Here is a 12,778-nt window from a genome sequence, read left to right on the forward strand (position 1 = left end):
TGCTGCAATAACAGAGAAGTGAATGTTATGATAGTTAGACACCCTGCTGGGCAAAGGGAGAACATGGAAGAGATCTGTCTGGTTCAGCACTGGAAGAGTTAGCCACATCCAGCATGAGCACAGAGCAGTTTTCTCTTCAACCCAAAGCACAGCTGCCTGCACAGCCAGCTCTGGAGGTGTGTAAACTGCAGCTTCCAGAATCCTCTAGCACCTGCAGCAGCAATGGTGGCATAGATTACACTGCAGATCCTGGTGTAGGGAGACTGGGCCATGCAAAACTACAGCTCCCAGGATTCTTTGGTTACCAATTGCAAAGATGTAATATGGTAATTAATAGGGTTTATATTATTTCAAAGTACTCTACAGCTATCAGCTGAACAGTGGTGACCAGAGAAAGGCCCCTGGGCAAACCCCATTATCCTGGGATTTGGGGATCCCATAGCTACCCACATTGAGCCCCAGTGAAATGCAGCTACCTCTGGGGTGGAGAGCACCAGATAAACTACAGATCCCAGAATCCTCCAGTGCCCTCACCTGCAGTGGCGTCTTCAGCTTGGGAGAGACGGAGAGGGAGAGATGAGGATGGAAGGAGGGGAGGAAACGCAGGCTCCAGAGAGGGTGTCTTTGACTTGGGAGAGCCACCCGCCGCAGCCCGCAAACAGCAGCCGGGCTAAGTGGGTCCGGCTGAACGTCGGGGGCACGGTTTTCCTCACCACCAGGCAGACCTTGTGCCGGGAGCAGAAATCGTTCCTCTGCCGCTTGTGCCAGGGGGAGGAGCTGCAGTCAGACCGGGTAAGCGGCGAGCTGGCGCCTGCTGACCGCCCCGCCTTGGGTTGTGTGTCTGTGGCTGCGGTGTGCCCAGCGGGGGGGCCCGGAGCCCTGCCCCGGGTGGGATCAAAGCGCAGCGCAGGCCAGGCTGGGAGGAGCTAGCCCCGGCGGGGAAGAGGAGGTCCTAGTGCGGGATCAAGAGGGAGCTGGAGAGCCAGACTGATGGACGGCGCGCACAGGGCCAGGGGTAATTGGCGTGAGACCCCTTCCCTGTCCCCCCGGGAAACTCACTCCCGGCGTTCCATCCAGCCAGAGCCTCTTGAGGGGGGTTGGCCCGTCCCCTCTGGGGAATGGGGGGAGTTTCTGGCTTAATGGTGGGGACCAAACAGGCCTGCCACCCCGATGCCGTGTGGCACACACAGCACCCGTCTCCTCTGCTTCCTCACACCAGCTGTCTGGGACGCTTTGCACCAGCCTCACAAGAGGCGCCCCCCCCCCTTTCTCCCACTGTGACATGCCCAGCTACGTGGGTGGGACTCAGATCTGAGAAGAGACATGGCGTTACCATATAGAGACACAAAATAAGTTTCCTCCCATCAGAGACAAGGCGGGTGACATATATTTTTAATTGCACCAGACAAGCTTCCCAGCTTACACAGAGCAGTTCTTCCATTCTCCTCCTCCCCATACAAGCTGAAGAGGTAGACTCCCTGCTGAGACCAGAGTCCACATCACATCTTTTTATTCTTGGATCTCTCTGCTAACCTTATAGAATCATATTATATATAGGAAAGGCTTGGGGGTCTGCACCTCAGGGGTGAAATACCGAGGACCTCAGGCCCCAGCTGGATCAGTTCAGCCCTTTGATCTTTCCAGGGAGATAAATTGAGAGTACTGTGCAGCTTGCTCTGCATGTGTATTTAGGATGAGAGCTATAACAAGGTTCTGCCTGAATGTTAAAAGTCCCAGGGTACTTTAAATGAGAGAACAGGTTTAACCCCTTTTGCTCTCCAATATGTCTCTTCTCCCTACTAAAAGCAGCAAAGAATCCTGTGGCACCTTATCGACTAACAGACTTTTTGGAGCATGAGCTTTCCTGGGTGAATACCCACTTCGTCAGATGCATGTAGTGGACATTTCCAGGGGCAGGTATATATATGCAAGCAAGCTAGAGATAATGAGGTCAGTTCAATCAGGGAGGATGAGGCCTCTTCTAGTCCCTGATTGAACTGACCTCATTATCTCTAGCTTGCTTGCATATATATACCTGCCCCTGGAAATGTCCACTACATGCATCTGACGAAGTGGGTATTCACCCAGGAAAGCTCATGCTCCAAAAAGTCTGTTAGTCTATAAGGTGCCATAGGATTCTTTGCTGCTTTTACAGATCCAGACTAACACGGCTACCCCTCTGATAATTTCTCCCTACTGTTTTTCAGTGTGATGTGTACTAGCTGGCTGCAGCCTTCCATCCTAGAGGTGGCTGCTTTTCTGTGGTATTATATGCATGTAGTTTGGGAAGTAGTTTGGGATCCTAAAGTTCACTTTTATATGCTACTTTTAATATGTAGCTCTCAAATCACTTTACGAAGGCAAGTGTAGATATCATCCTTAGATCAGGTCAGGAATTTTTTGATAAAATGGTTTTTCCTTGGAAAATGCTGATTCATCAAAACCAAAACTGTTCCTGGGAAAGTGTCCATTTTTATGAATATCCTGTTGAGGGGCGGGGGGGGGGGGGAAGGGAAATGCTCTGAACTTTTTGAAATGTCCCATTTTGACATTTTCTAAATGGAAAATTCTGGGTTTTGGATTAAAATTATTTTTGGTTTGAAATTTAAGTTATTTTAAGGTGAAAAATATTAAATGACAAAGTCAAAATTGAACTGAAATGTTTTGATCTCTCTGGTTTGAATGCATTTCTTTTTGAATTTTTCAGTGACAATTTTTTTTTCCTTTTGGGATTTTGCCTTTTCATCCCAATTCAGGGTGGAAAAAATTATTGAAATCACAAAAATTCTCATAAGACTGGAAAACTGTTTCCTGACCAGCACTAATCATTATCCCCATTTTTCACAGGGAAAACAAGGCACAGAAAGTTTAAGTGAATTCCCTAAAATCAATAGCCAAAAGGACCCAGGTTTCCTCACCTTCAGTCCCGTTCACTGGATCAAAGGAGCTATAGAAATTAGGGTGACCAGTTGTCCTGATTTTTATAGAGACAGTCCCGATTTTGGTGCCTTTTTCTTATATAGGATCCTATTACCCCCTACCCCCATCCTGATTTTTCACACCTGCTGTCTGATCACCCCAACAGAAGTATAAACCAGGATTACTACAGTTCTTGTTTTATTAAAGTCTGTTGTCTAGAGAAGTTAGGGGCAGTGGTAAGTTTCCCCACTGGGTTCTTCCCATCATGGCTTCTATCTATTGTTAGGATGAGACTGGTGCATACCTTATAGACCGGGACCCCACATATTTTGGACCCATCCTGAATTTCCTCCGTCATGGCAAGCTGGTACTGAATAAAGACATGGCTGAGGAGGGTGAGTGTTGAAACCCAGAAAATTCCCTCTTAACTCCCAATCCCTCTCTTAGAGGTGGGTTACAGTAGGTGCTGTTAACCCCAGTGTCCTCTGACCATAACCAATTCTGCTTTCTAAAAAATCTCCCTCAAGTGGCAGGCCCCCTCCCCTGTGCTAGGATTTTTGAGACAGCTATCTTTGGAGCCCTCATCTCAGGGAACTCTTTGTGCCCCATTTGTCATACAATAAAATGAATGAGAGTTGGGAGAAAAGGCTTGCTGGAGTTTCCCCTTGTCGCTAGTGATGGTATGATAGGGTGAACCCATGCTGATTCAACCCTGTGCACACTGTTTTCCTTGTCAGTGTTCCACTATTTGGAGCATGAAGCTTTTGTCACTGGGGCTGGGAAAGGCATGGTTAGAGGGAGAGGCATAGCTCAGTGGTTTGAGCATTGGCCTGCTAATCCCAGGATTGTGAGTTCAATCCTTGAGGGGGCTATTTAGGGATCTGGGGATTGGTCCTACTTTGAGGAAGGGCTTGGACTACGTGACCTCCTGAGGTCCCTTCCAACCCTGATATTCTATAATCGATTCTATAGTAATGATGCCCAGTAGGATCTCTGATGAATTAGCAAGTAGGAAATGGATGGCCTTCCCTGGTGTTAGCCCCACAGGATTTGAGCCGTAAGTGACTAAGAATGCTTCATTATTGATTTCCTCCCCAGCATGCCATTTCTTCCAGTGTATGAGAGGGGGACCAATGAGGTGGAAGAATGAGAAGCTCTGAGGGAATCTCAGAGTATGTCTACACTATGGAGACTATGCTGGCATGAATATGCTGTCAGAAAGAGTTTTCCTGTCAATGCAAACAAAGTTAGCTTTGTTGATGGAAATCCACTTCCGTTGACAGAACTGCATCTACATTAGAGGTTTTGTCAGCATAGGTATGTCGGTCAGTGGTGTGGGGTTTTTTTCACATACCCGACTGACATAGCAATGCCGGTATAACTTTTCTGTGTACCCTGCGCCTACATGGGATGGTTGGGGGCAGACAAATCTCACCTGCTTGCCCTGTCTATGTACTGATCTCAAGAGGGAACCTGTGTAATCACTGAATGCTGGTTCCTAGGCACCATTCTCCCTTGTGGACCCATAAGGTGCCCCACACCCTCCCTGTTAGCAAACATGATCATGTGTGTCTCGGGGGAGCGGACAGATGCAGCTAATGTACGTTAATGAAGTGAAACACACATCTTTGTTTACCTGCTTTGGGGTAAAGTGCTATTCAGAGATCAGCAACAGGCCCAGGACAGGTACCAGAAGACTAGGCTCAATACCTACAACAATAACCAGGATTCACTCCCAAGTAGGTAGCACTCAGTAACTGAGGGATCTGGATTTAATCCCTGTTGAACAGAGCCCACAGGACAGTAACCAACAGGACAAGAATGAGCCCTTATGTAGCTAGGGGCCTAATTTCATTCTAATTCATAGACGCTCTGAGTCAATAATCAGGGTGCCTGGTTTCAGTGCCTAAAAGGTAGAGCCCTGAACCTGCCCTGGGAAAATAACCTGCAAGCCTGGATAGTTTCGTCCTCCTGGAATAACAGCCAGTGTAGGGATATGTGTGCACTTCCCAGTAGGATGAATCCTGGGAACATTAACCAGAGAACTAGGGTTCTGTCTCCAGTTGTAGAGCCCTGACATTGTAACCAGGTTAGTCACCCCTGCGCCTCCCCTTGGGACAGTAATAAAGGGGGCCTGAATTCAATCCCCAGGTGTAAGAGCTTCCAGGCAGCAGTGAACTGTTAATGTGGGATGTTGTGGGGTCCCTTCTCCCCACGGCAGTGTTCTCCGTGGAGGCATGTGAATTCCTGAAGCAGCCAGATGGGGCTTATCCTTCAGGAAGCTCCAAGTACTTGGAAATGGGACTAACAAATACTTATTCCCATGTCTTTTACACTCTCTTTGTTTCTAGGGGTTCTAGAAGAAGCTGAATTCTATAACATCGGCCCTTTAATCCGAATAATCAAGGACAGACTGGAGGAGAAGAACTACACCGTAACACAGGTCTGAGGGGAAATGGAGAGAGATGTCTGGGGGGAGGAGGGGAGGGGATGGGGAGCTAGAAGGGAGGTCAAATATGGGAGGGACAATGGGGAAGTCCCATGGAAAAATAACCCATTGGTGGGAGGGTGTTACTGATCCCTGTGCCTATCTGCAGCGGATATGAGTTGTTACAGCCCCCAGCCACAGAGCGTAAGCTATAGCAGCCAATACTTTTAGATCTGGAGGTTCCTGGTTTAATTCCTGGTGTGTCAGCCCAGCTGGCCCTGTCACATAAATGGGAGGTGTTTGCTAGCACATAAATACACAAGGATGATTCCATTGATACATGCTGTGTCATGAAATCTTCCACCAGCAGGAAACCTTCACTGTAGTTAAAATAAAATGGAAGTCCCAGAGGTGGCACTAGATGCTGTGCTTGTCTGATCTGGAAGGGTGCTATATCCTGAACCTTCAGACAGGGCATTAGCTGCAGGGGCTATTTCAGTGTGGGAAGGGGATGGCTGGTGGAAGGTGCCTTGTCTGTGTGCACCTGCAACTCCAGAAAGAAGCCAGCCTGTTCCTTTTAGTGCACTATCACTGTGGGAGGCAGAGGGATATCGGTGGAGAGTCATTGAGGCATTAATGCTGTGGGAGGTGGAGGGGATGTCTGTGGTGGGGAAATTCTCTAAGGCGTGACGCCTCCATCTTTGGCTGTGATTGCTTCCTTCAGATCGCTCTTTAATACCATTTGTTCCAGGAATAATAAGAGTTAAAAATTGTTCGTTATTTGCATTACCGTAACACACACTGAAATTAGAGCCCTATTGTGCTAAGCCCTGTACAAACACGATCAGAGACAGTCCCTGCCCCCAAAGAGCCTGCATTCGAAATAGACAAGAGAAAGGGTGGGAGAAAAACAGGCTTATTACCCCCATTTTGCAGATTGGAAACAAACACAGAGCGATTGTGGGGGGATTCCCCAGGGTCACTCAGGAATCCTGCAGCAGAGTTACTACTTTGCTTCACCAGTAATCTCTCCATAGTCTCTTTCCTTATGCAGTGATCCCATGTCCGAACTTGGGTTACTTTCTGTCTTATCTGCCTTAGTTTGTGAACTCCCTGAAGCAGAGACTGTGCCTCCACACTTGAGCACAGTGGACATTTATGGCACTATATCAGAGGTTCTCAAACTTTTATCCTGGTGACCTCTTTCACATAGCAAGCCTCTGAGTGTGAATCCCTTTATAAATTAAAAACACTTTTTTTATATATTTAACACCATTATAAATACTGGACATGAAGTGGGGTTTGGGGTGGAGGTTAACAGCTTGCGACCCCCCCATGTAATGCCCTCCTGACCCCCTGAGGGGTCCTGACCCCTGGTTTGAGAACCCTTGCACTATATCAATGGCTTTCATTAGCAATAACAAATGCAAACTTCCTGTAAGAATGAGCATGGCCTATGCTGGGTCCTGGACCGTTCCCCATCTCACTGTAGATCCTTTTAATCCATGTGCTCTACTGCTACACATGAGATGTGATCCCACAGAAACCTTTGTCCTCTCATACCACCCCTTTTTGGGTAGGGCAATATGAAGTTGGCTTATAGGGCCCTTATTTTTATAATCCCTGCCACAGGTATATCAGCTTTTTGTCACAGAATAACATTCAGAATCTTTTGAGGGTACGTAACCACTTAGCTCAATTTCCTGCCGGAACATCTGCCGTGAAGGCAGAGTTCCTCAGCAGTGTGCCTCACTCTCCTCACAGGTGCCTCCGAAGCATGTGTACCGGGTGCTGCAGTGCCAGGAAGAAGAGCTCACTCAGATGGTTTCCACTATGTCAGATGGATGGCGCTTTGAACAGGTAGAGCAGGATGTGTGGGCTAGAAGAGGAGCTGTGTGCTAGAGGAGAGACAGGGAACATGCTCTAACACCAAGGCGCCAGAATACACCACTTCCACTCTGGGTATTGTTTACTCACCAGGTACGGTGCCAGTAGATCCCATCTCTCTGCCAACTCTTCTCTAGGGAGCTTGGAGGAATCTGCGTGAGGTTACAGTGCTTTGTGTTACAGCAGCTCCACCCCCAGTTCTCTGTGTCACAGCCTCTGTTTAGTCCTCAGGCCCTCTGGTTTCTTGATGGGAGTAGCACATAAGTATCTGACTCCATGCTCCCTGAGGGCGTTGTCCATATCCCGGTTCCCAGTGAGAAGTGGACGTGTAGTGAAGCATGTGTGAGATCTTTGACTTCCATTTTTTTTCACTTCCAGCTGGTGAATATCGGGTCATCCTATAACTATGGGAATGAGGACCAGACAGAGTTCCTGTGCGTAGTCTCCAAAGAGCTGTACAACTCACCCAATGGTCTGAGCTCTGAGCCTAGCCGCAAAGCCAAGGTGAGACCAACCTGCACTTCACCGTCCCTGTTAATGACTTGTCTTCATCACCATAAGAGCCTCTTCTCTGTTTCCTCCCTCCCCCTCAGTGGTGGGCTAACCAGGTGGTGAAATGTCATGGCCTATCCCTTTGTTCAGAGTCATGAAGTGCTACCTCCTAATGAACAGGACCTTGTGTGTGTGGCAAATCACTATAACAAGGTACCCCTGTCCTCATGCCTTCCCAGTCTGCCTCCTCATCTCTCTTCCCACCCACGCTGAGTGTGTCACTATCATCAGACCCAGCGGTGTCTGAATACCCATAATGCTTTGCAGTAGGTACCTTTATTTGCTGACTAGAGGACCATATTCTCTTTCTGGAGAGTAAGGAACGCTTTCTCCAGTGAATTGTGGTGTGTGGAAATGGGAGGCGCCTTCCTCACCATCAGGCCAGAGAGGGAGGGGAGAAACTCCCTTAGGGCATGCTTTCATGGTAGATAACAGACACACACAAACAACATGGGAAGGACCAAAATCCATTGGTCGCTGACAACCCTCTGCATTTCTATGTGGGGAGACGTACCTGTCTGATTCCCATGGACAGTCCCCGTGCAGGGTTCCAGAGGAAGCCTGAATTTCTCTGAACCTTAAAGGTCTTCAGGCCATTCCTCTCTATACCCAAATCTGGCCGCTGCTTTGAGCCCTTGCACATGAGCAAGAATCACCATGGCAGGTCTTGCAAGTGTCGCCGATCTTTCTTCCCTTTGTACTGCATGCTGGGCTGCAGAGCACAGAGGAGGATCCAGAGGAGGAAGAGCAGGAGGAGGAGGAGGCAGAGGAGAAAGGTGCATCAAATCCCTGAGGAAAATAATAATAAAAACCCAACCATAAAGCCGTCTGTTCCCGTCTGGTGAGAGTCCACACAACTAGTGACAGGGAAGCACTAGGAACGGGGCTGAGGGAACCACTCCAGGGAGCAGGAAATGCAGTGGGGCTGACGTCTCAGTGGTAGAGGCGGAAGATCCGTTACACATGGCTGCTACTTTATATTTAACTTTTTTTTTTTTATTTGCAGCAAATTAATCTACTCAGAATTCTGCCAATTCTTTCTCCTGTCCAGATTCCCTCTCCTGCTCCTTCCCACCCGTGGGGTTCTTGTCACCTCTCTCCTACTTCCTCCCTTCCACACAATTCTTTCCCCAAGAATCCCTCCCTCCACTCCCCTCTTCCCTCACTCTCTCTCCTCATGCACCTAGGTTCCTGCCTCCCCTCCCACCTTCCACTCCTGGAGTCCTGTGTGCTCCCTGCTCAGGATCCTGTCTCCTCCTGCTCCTCACTCTTCCTCCTCTGCAGGTATGGTACCTGTCTGCACTCTCAGACGTGAGTCTGAGCTCTGCATGAGTGACTCTCATCTTCTCCCCTCTTATGGACCTGGTCCTGGTTTGCAGGTCTTTGGTGGGGGCAGGGAGTGGTTGATTCTTTCCTTACTCTGTGCTTTTCTGATTCTCTTTGTGTGTGTCTGACTTTTTAAGCAGGCCTTACAGTTCTGGACTAGAGGCTCTGGCAGCAGAAGGAAGAGCAAAGCTGTGAGACATTGAGAGGGATGGGAACCAGGGCAAGGAAGATAGAGGGGGAGCTGGGGAGAGTGTTGTATTTCTGCCTGGCATATGTGCACACAGGAATTTTCCCCAGCAGCTTCTGTTTAATCCTCCTCTGATAGCTGAAAGAATATTTTGCATGAGGATTTCCATATATTTCCCTGCCTTTAAAAGCAGCCTTTGCCATCTGGGTGTTTCCCATCATATTCTGACAGGGTAAGCGTTCTGGGGGTGAAAATAGAAACTAGGCAGCTCTCTGTGAAGTGCACCCCAATTTTTGGCAGAGAGAGAGAGAGAACGTTGGCTCACTGTCCTAGCTGTGGTGGAGGTGGTGAAGGGGGTGAGGAGGCCTGGAGGAAGGAGCCTTGCTTCTCTCTTTTTAGGGTGCTTTCAGGATTTGTGCTAAATTGGAGGTTCCTGAACCCCTCTTCCCACACCCCTAAGATTAGAGGGAGTCATTGGTTCTCTGGTATTTGCCAGGCTCTCTCCATCTCTCTGTTTAGAGATCTCTCTGCCCTCAGCTGTGGGGCCTAAGTATTACACTGAGTCAGTATCTTTTACTGACATGGATTTTCCTTCCTCCCTCTTTCTCTCCCTCCCTTCTTTTTCATGTCTCTTTCTTTTCTGTTCTCTCATCACTTTGCTTTTCCTATTCCTCTCAATTTGTGCTGTTCTCCCTTTCTCCTCCATGCTTGATTTCTCTCTGCCTTTTGTTTTGTTCTTTCTCTCTCTCTCGTTTTCTAGTTGTTACAAGCCAGAGGCCTCAGGATGTGATACCAACAATCAACTCCAGCCTTTTAATTTCCATTGAAAATCTTTATTTTTGTACTGTAGTTTATGGCAGCCCTCTGGGGGAAAGCGTCGCAGCGAGTCCACTCCTCACCCTCAACTTGTTGCCTTTGTTTTTAAAGTTCTGTTTTGCAATATCGTTTCTGAAGCTCACGCCTGCATCCCCCCTGAGAAAGGCAGATACCCCCGCCTGTGTGTCTGACTTGCTGCAGGGGATGTAATCCACACCCTGCAATCTCCCCAGGCCCACAGGATTCCCCTTCTTTAGGGTCACAGTCAGTGCTTGATTTGTGCCAGGGCAGCTCTGGACTTGCCGTATCAGTTTTGAAAGTAAATCATTGCTTTAGCCCCATCACCTCTTTCATACAAATTAAGCACTGGTCACACTGACCCCTGCTGGAGAGTATAGAACTGAGCAGCTTCACACTTCCTTCCTACCCCCATCCGCTGACTAGATTCAGGCCTGTGTGTTTGATTTACTGTCAGAGCCACTGGTGGGGAGGGCAGTTGAGCTGTGCTTGTCACCAGGGGGCAAATGAGGATTCCCTGCCTCTCTCCAGATAGCCTGTACTTAGCACAAGGAGAAAAGGGGCAGCACTGACCCTTTGCACACACAGGCCGTGCAGTGAGAGGTTTAATTTCAATGAGGGGAGAAAGAGGCAGGAATATAGCATGGCGTACCTGGCTTCTGATGTAGTTTCTGACTGTTCTAAGAAGGAGATGCCTGCCAGTGCTTCTGGGCATGGGGTGTTTCCGGTGTGTTATAACTCCTGAATAAATGTCACTGCCCATTACTGGCTGTCTCCTCTCCTGTTTGCCACAGCACTTTGGTGCTCATGGGAGGGACCCAAGAGCTAGCACTGAGGACTCAGATTAACTGCACGAGGACATTAGAGCTCATCCACTCAGAGCCAGTCTTCCTTCCTCACCCCTTTGTTCAGGAATGGCAAGTGAGGCAGGATGTGTGTGTGAATGGAGTCCCTGTACCCAGCACTCTGTAGGCCAGGAGACTTATGGTCCCAGTGCAAATGATGTTGGGCTAGGAAGCTGTGTCCATTGCTCACTTGGCCCAGGATAAAACTCATAAACACACATGATACTAAAGTTGTTTGCTGGATGCAACTCAGCCTGGAGGCTTGGCCCTGGCCTGTGCTCCTGGTCACCTATTCTGACCCTAACTTACCTAAGTATTGATATTTATTGCCCACGTTGTCTTCCATTCTCAATGGTGGAAGGGGATGTTCTGGTTCCTGGCTAAAGTGACAGAGACATTCCCACAGTCCCAGGGAGCCTGGCAGGGCCTCCCTTTACTGTCTGTGTCATTCCCCAAGTGTGTATAGCAGGGCTGATGGGGGAACTTCTTCCTGTTGTAGTTCACACCACAGTGATGAGCACTGTATAAGCACCTGCACAGATTACAGATGGTCCATGCTGTCGCCAGGCTGTAGCTGAGGAGGAGGTGTTGGTCTCTTTTTGAGGTTCTCTAATCTGGTCTCATCAAGTTGCTGCATATGGAATTCTAGGCTGACAGACATTCTCAACCCAGAGAGAGTTAAACAGAGGAGAAAATTGCAGAGCAAAAAAATAATGCTTTTTATTCCCAATTCTATACATTGGCCCATAATATTTCTTTATAAATACATAGCCATCACCATCTGAAATACTTTGCTTGCTGCCTTCTCCCCTTACTTTGCTGGCAATGGAGGATGGAAGTGAAGGAAAATCTTTTGTATTAAATGAATTCAAGGGAGCGGGTAGGAGGTTGCACAGATGTTATGTACTCAGTGGCCAAGAATTCTGCCTGGAGGGAGTCCAATTGCAGCATAAAATGATGGTGAAATTACAGCACTGAGGCAGTGACATGTACTTGGGAAAAGTGATGGATTGTGTCTTGGAGGCTCTAATAGACAAATAATTGCCCAGTTGAACCTAACTACACCCTATAGCTAAGGAAAGAAGCAATTATAGAGATGGGAGAGGAGGAGACATGGTGGGGGGAAGTGTGGGGAGGAGAAGAATGAATGGCAGGGAAGGGGAGAGACACGGATTGATATCACAATTATTGGAATCTCATTTCTATCTACATCAGTCAGATTTTCTTGCAGCAAATGTTCCAGTGTTGGGACTGGGGATGAATCACGTAGCTCATGTAAAGTTTGTCTCCCCCATTCTCCTGTCCAGAAAGCATCTGCTCAGGACCCCCAGCTTTCCATCCTCCCTCCCCTTAATGTACCAGAGACCTTTATGCACCTGGCCTTAATACAAGACTGGGCATTTATTGGAGAGGGTGGAGGGGCTTCCCACATGTCCTCACATACCCCCAGGGGCAGATTTACTTTCCCCCATCCCAAAACATAATCTCTGTCTTTCCCAACCCTCTGGAGACAAGTGATCAATGTCAGAAACAGGTAACAGAGCAGTCTGTGCCTAGTGGGGAAGGCACAGGGGGATATCCCTCAGCTCATTGTCTGTTTCATCCAGCCTAGCACTCTGGTGATCCTGGTGTAGACCCCGTAATTATCTGGACGTGCGCAACCCAGCCCCCAGCTCACCAGGCCAGCCAGGAACCACCTGCCACTGGGCTCCTTGCAGACAAGGGGACCTCCAGAATCACCCTAGAGGCAGAAGGAAACAAAGAAACATCAGGACACTAAAGTGATGGGGTGGAGCACGA

The 12,778-nt window shown here is 48.4% G+C and overlaps 2 protein-coding genes across 8 annotated transcripts in view; one reads left to right on the forward strand and one right to left on the reverse strand.

Annotated features, from left to right (window-relative positions):
* The window catches only part of KCTD17 (potassium channel tetramerization domain containing 17), a 26,630-nt gene continuing 13,852 nt past the window's right edge, over positions 1-12,778 (forward strand). Inside the window, exons 1-6 of one of the 7 annotated variants that reach the window (XM_030545693.1) lie at positions 1-792; positions 3,206-3,314; positions 5,271-5,362; positions 7,112-7,207; positions 7,613-7,738; positions 8,974-10,898. In XM_030545693.1, coding sequence (XP_030401553.1) covers positions 577-792; positions 3,206-3,314; positions 5,271-5,362; positions 7,112-7,207; positions 7,613-7,738; positions 8,974-9,240 — 906 coding nt within the window. In that variant the 5' untranslated portion in view covers positions 1-576 and the 3' untranslated portion in view covers positions 9,241-10,898. Of the gene's footprint in view, positions 793-818; positions 1,016-3,205; positions 3,315-5,270; positions 5,363-7,111; positions 7,208-7,612; positions 7,739-8,504; positions 10,899-12,778 lie in introns of those variants that run through there. The other 6 variants (XM_030545697.1, XM_030545691.1, XM_030545695.1 and 3 more) reach the window with 6 other exon arrangements.
* TMPRSS6 (transmembrane serine protease 6) overlaps positions 12,032-12,778 on the reverse strand; it is a 27,882-nt gene continuing 27,135 nt past the window's right edge. Inside the window, exon 17 of the mRNA XM_030545666.1 lies at positions 12,032-12,719. Within this exon, the coding sequence (XP_030401526.1) occupies positions 12,561-12,719 (159 nt within the window). The 3' untranslated portion in view covers positions 12,032-12,560. The remainder of the gene's footprint in view (positions 12,720-12,778) is intronic.

The sequence above is a fragment of the Gopherus evgoodei genome, chromosome 1 (genome assembly GCF_007399415.2).
Source record: "Gopherus evgoodei ecotype Sinaloan lineage chromosome 1, rGopEvg1_v1.p, whole genome shotgun sequence".
Classification (NCBI taxonomy): domain Eukaryota; kingdom Metazoa; phylum Chordata; order Testudines; family Testudinidae; genus Gopherus; species Gopherus evgoodei.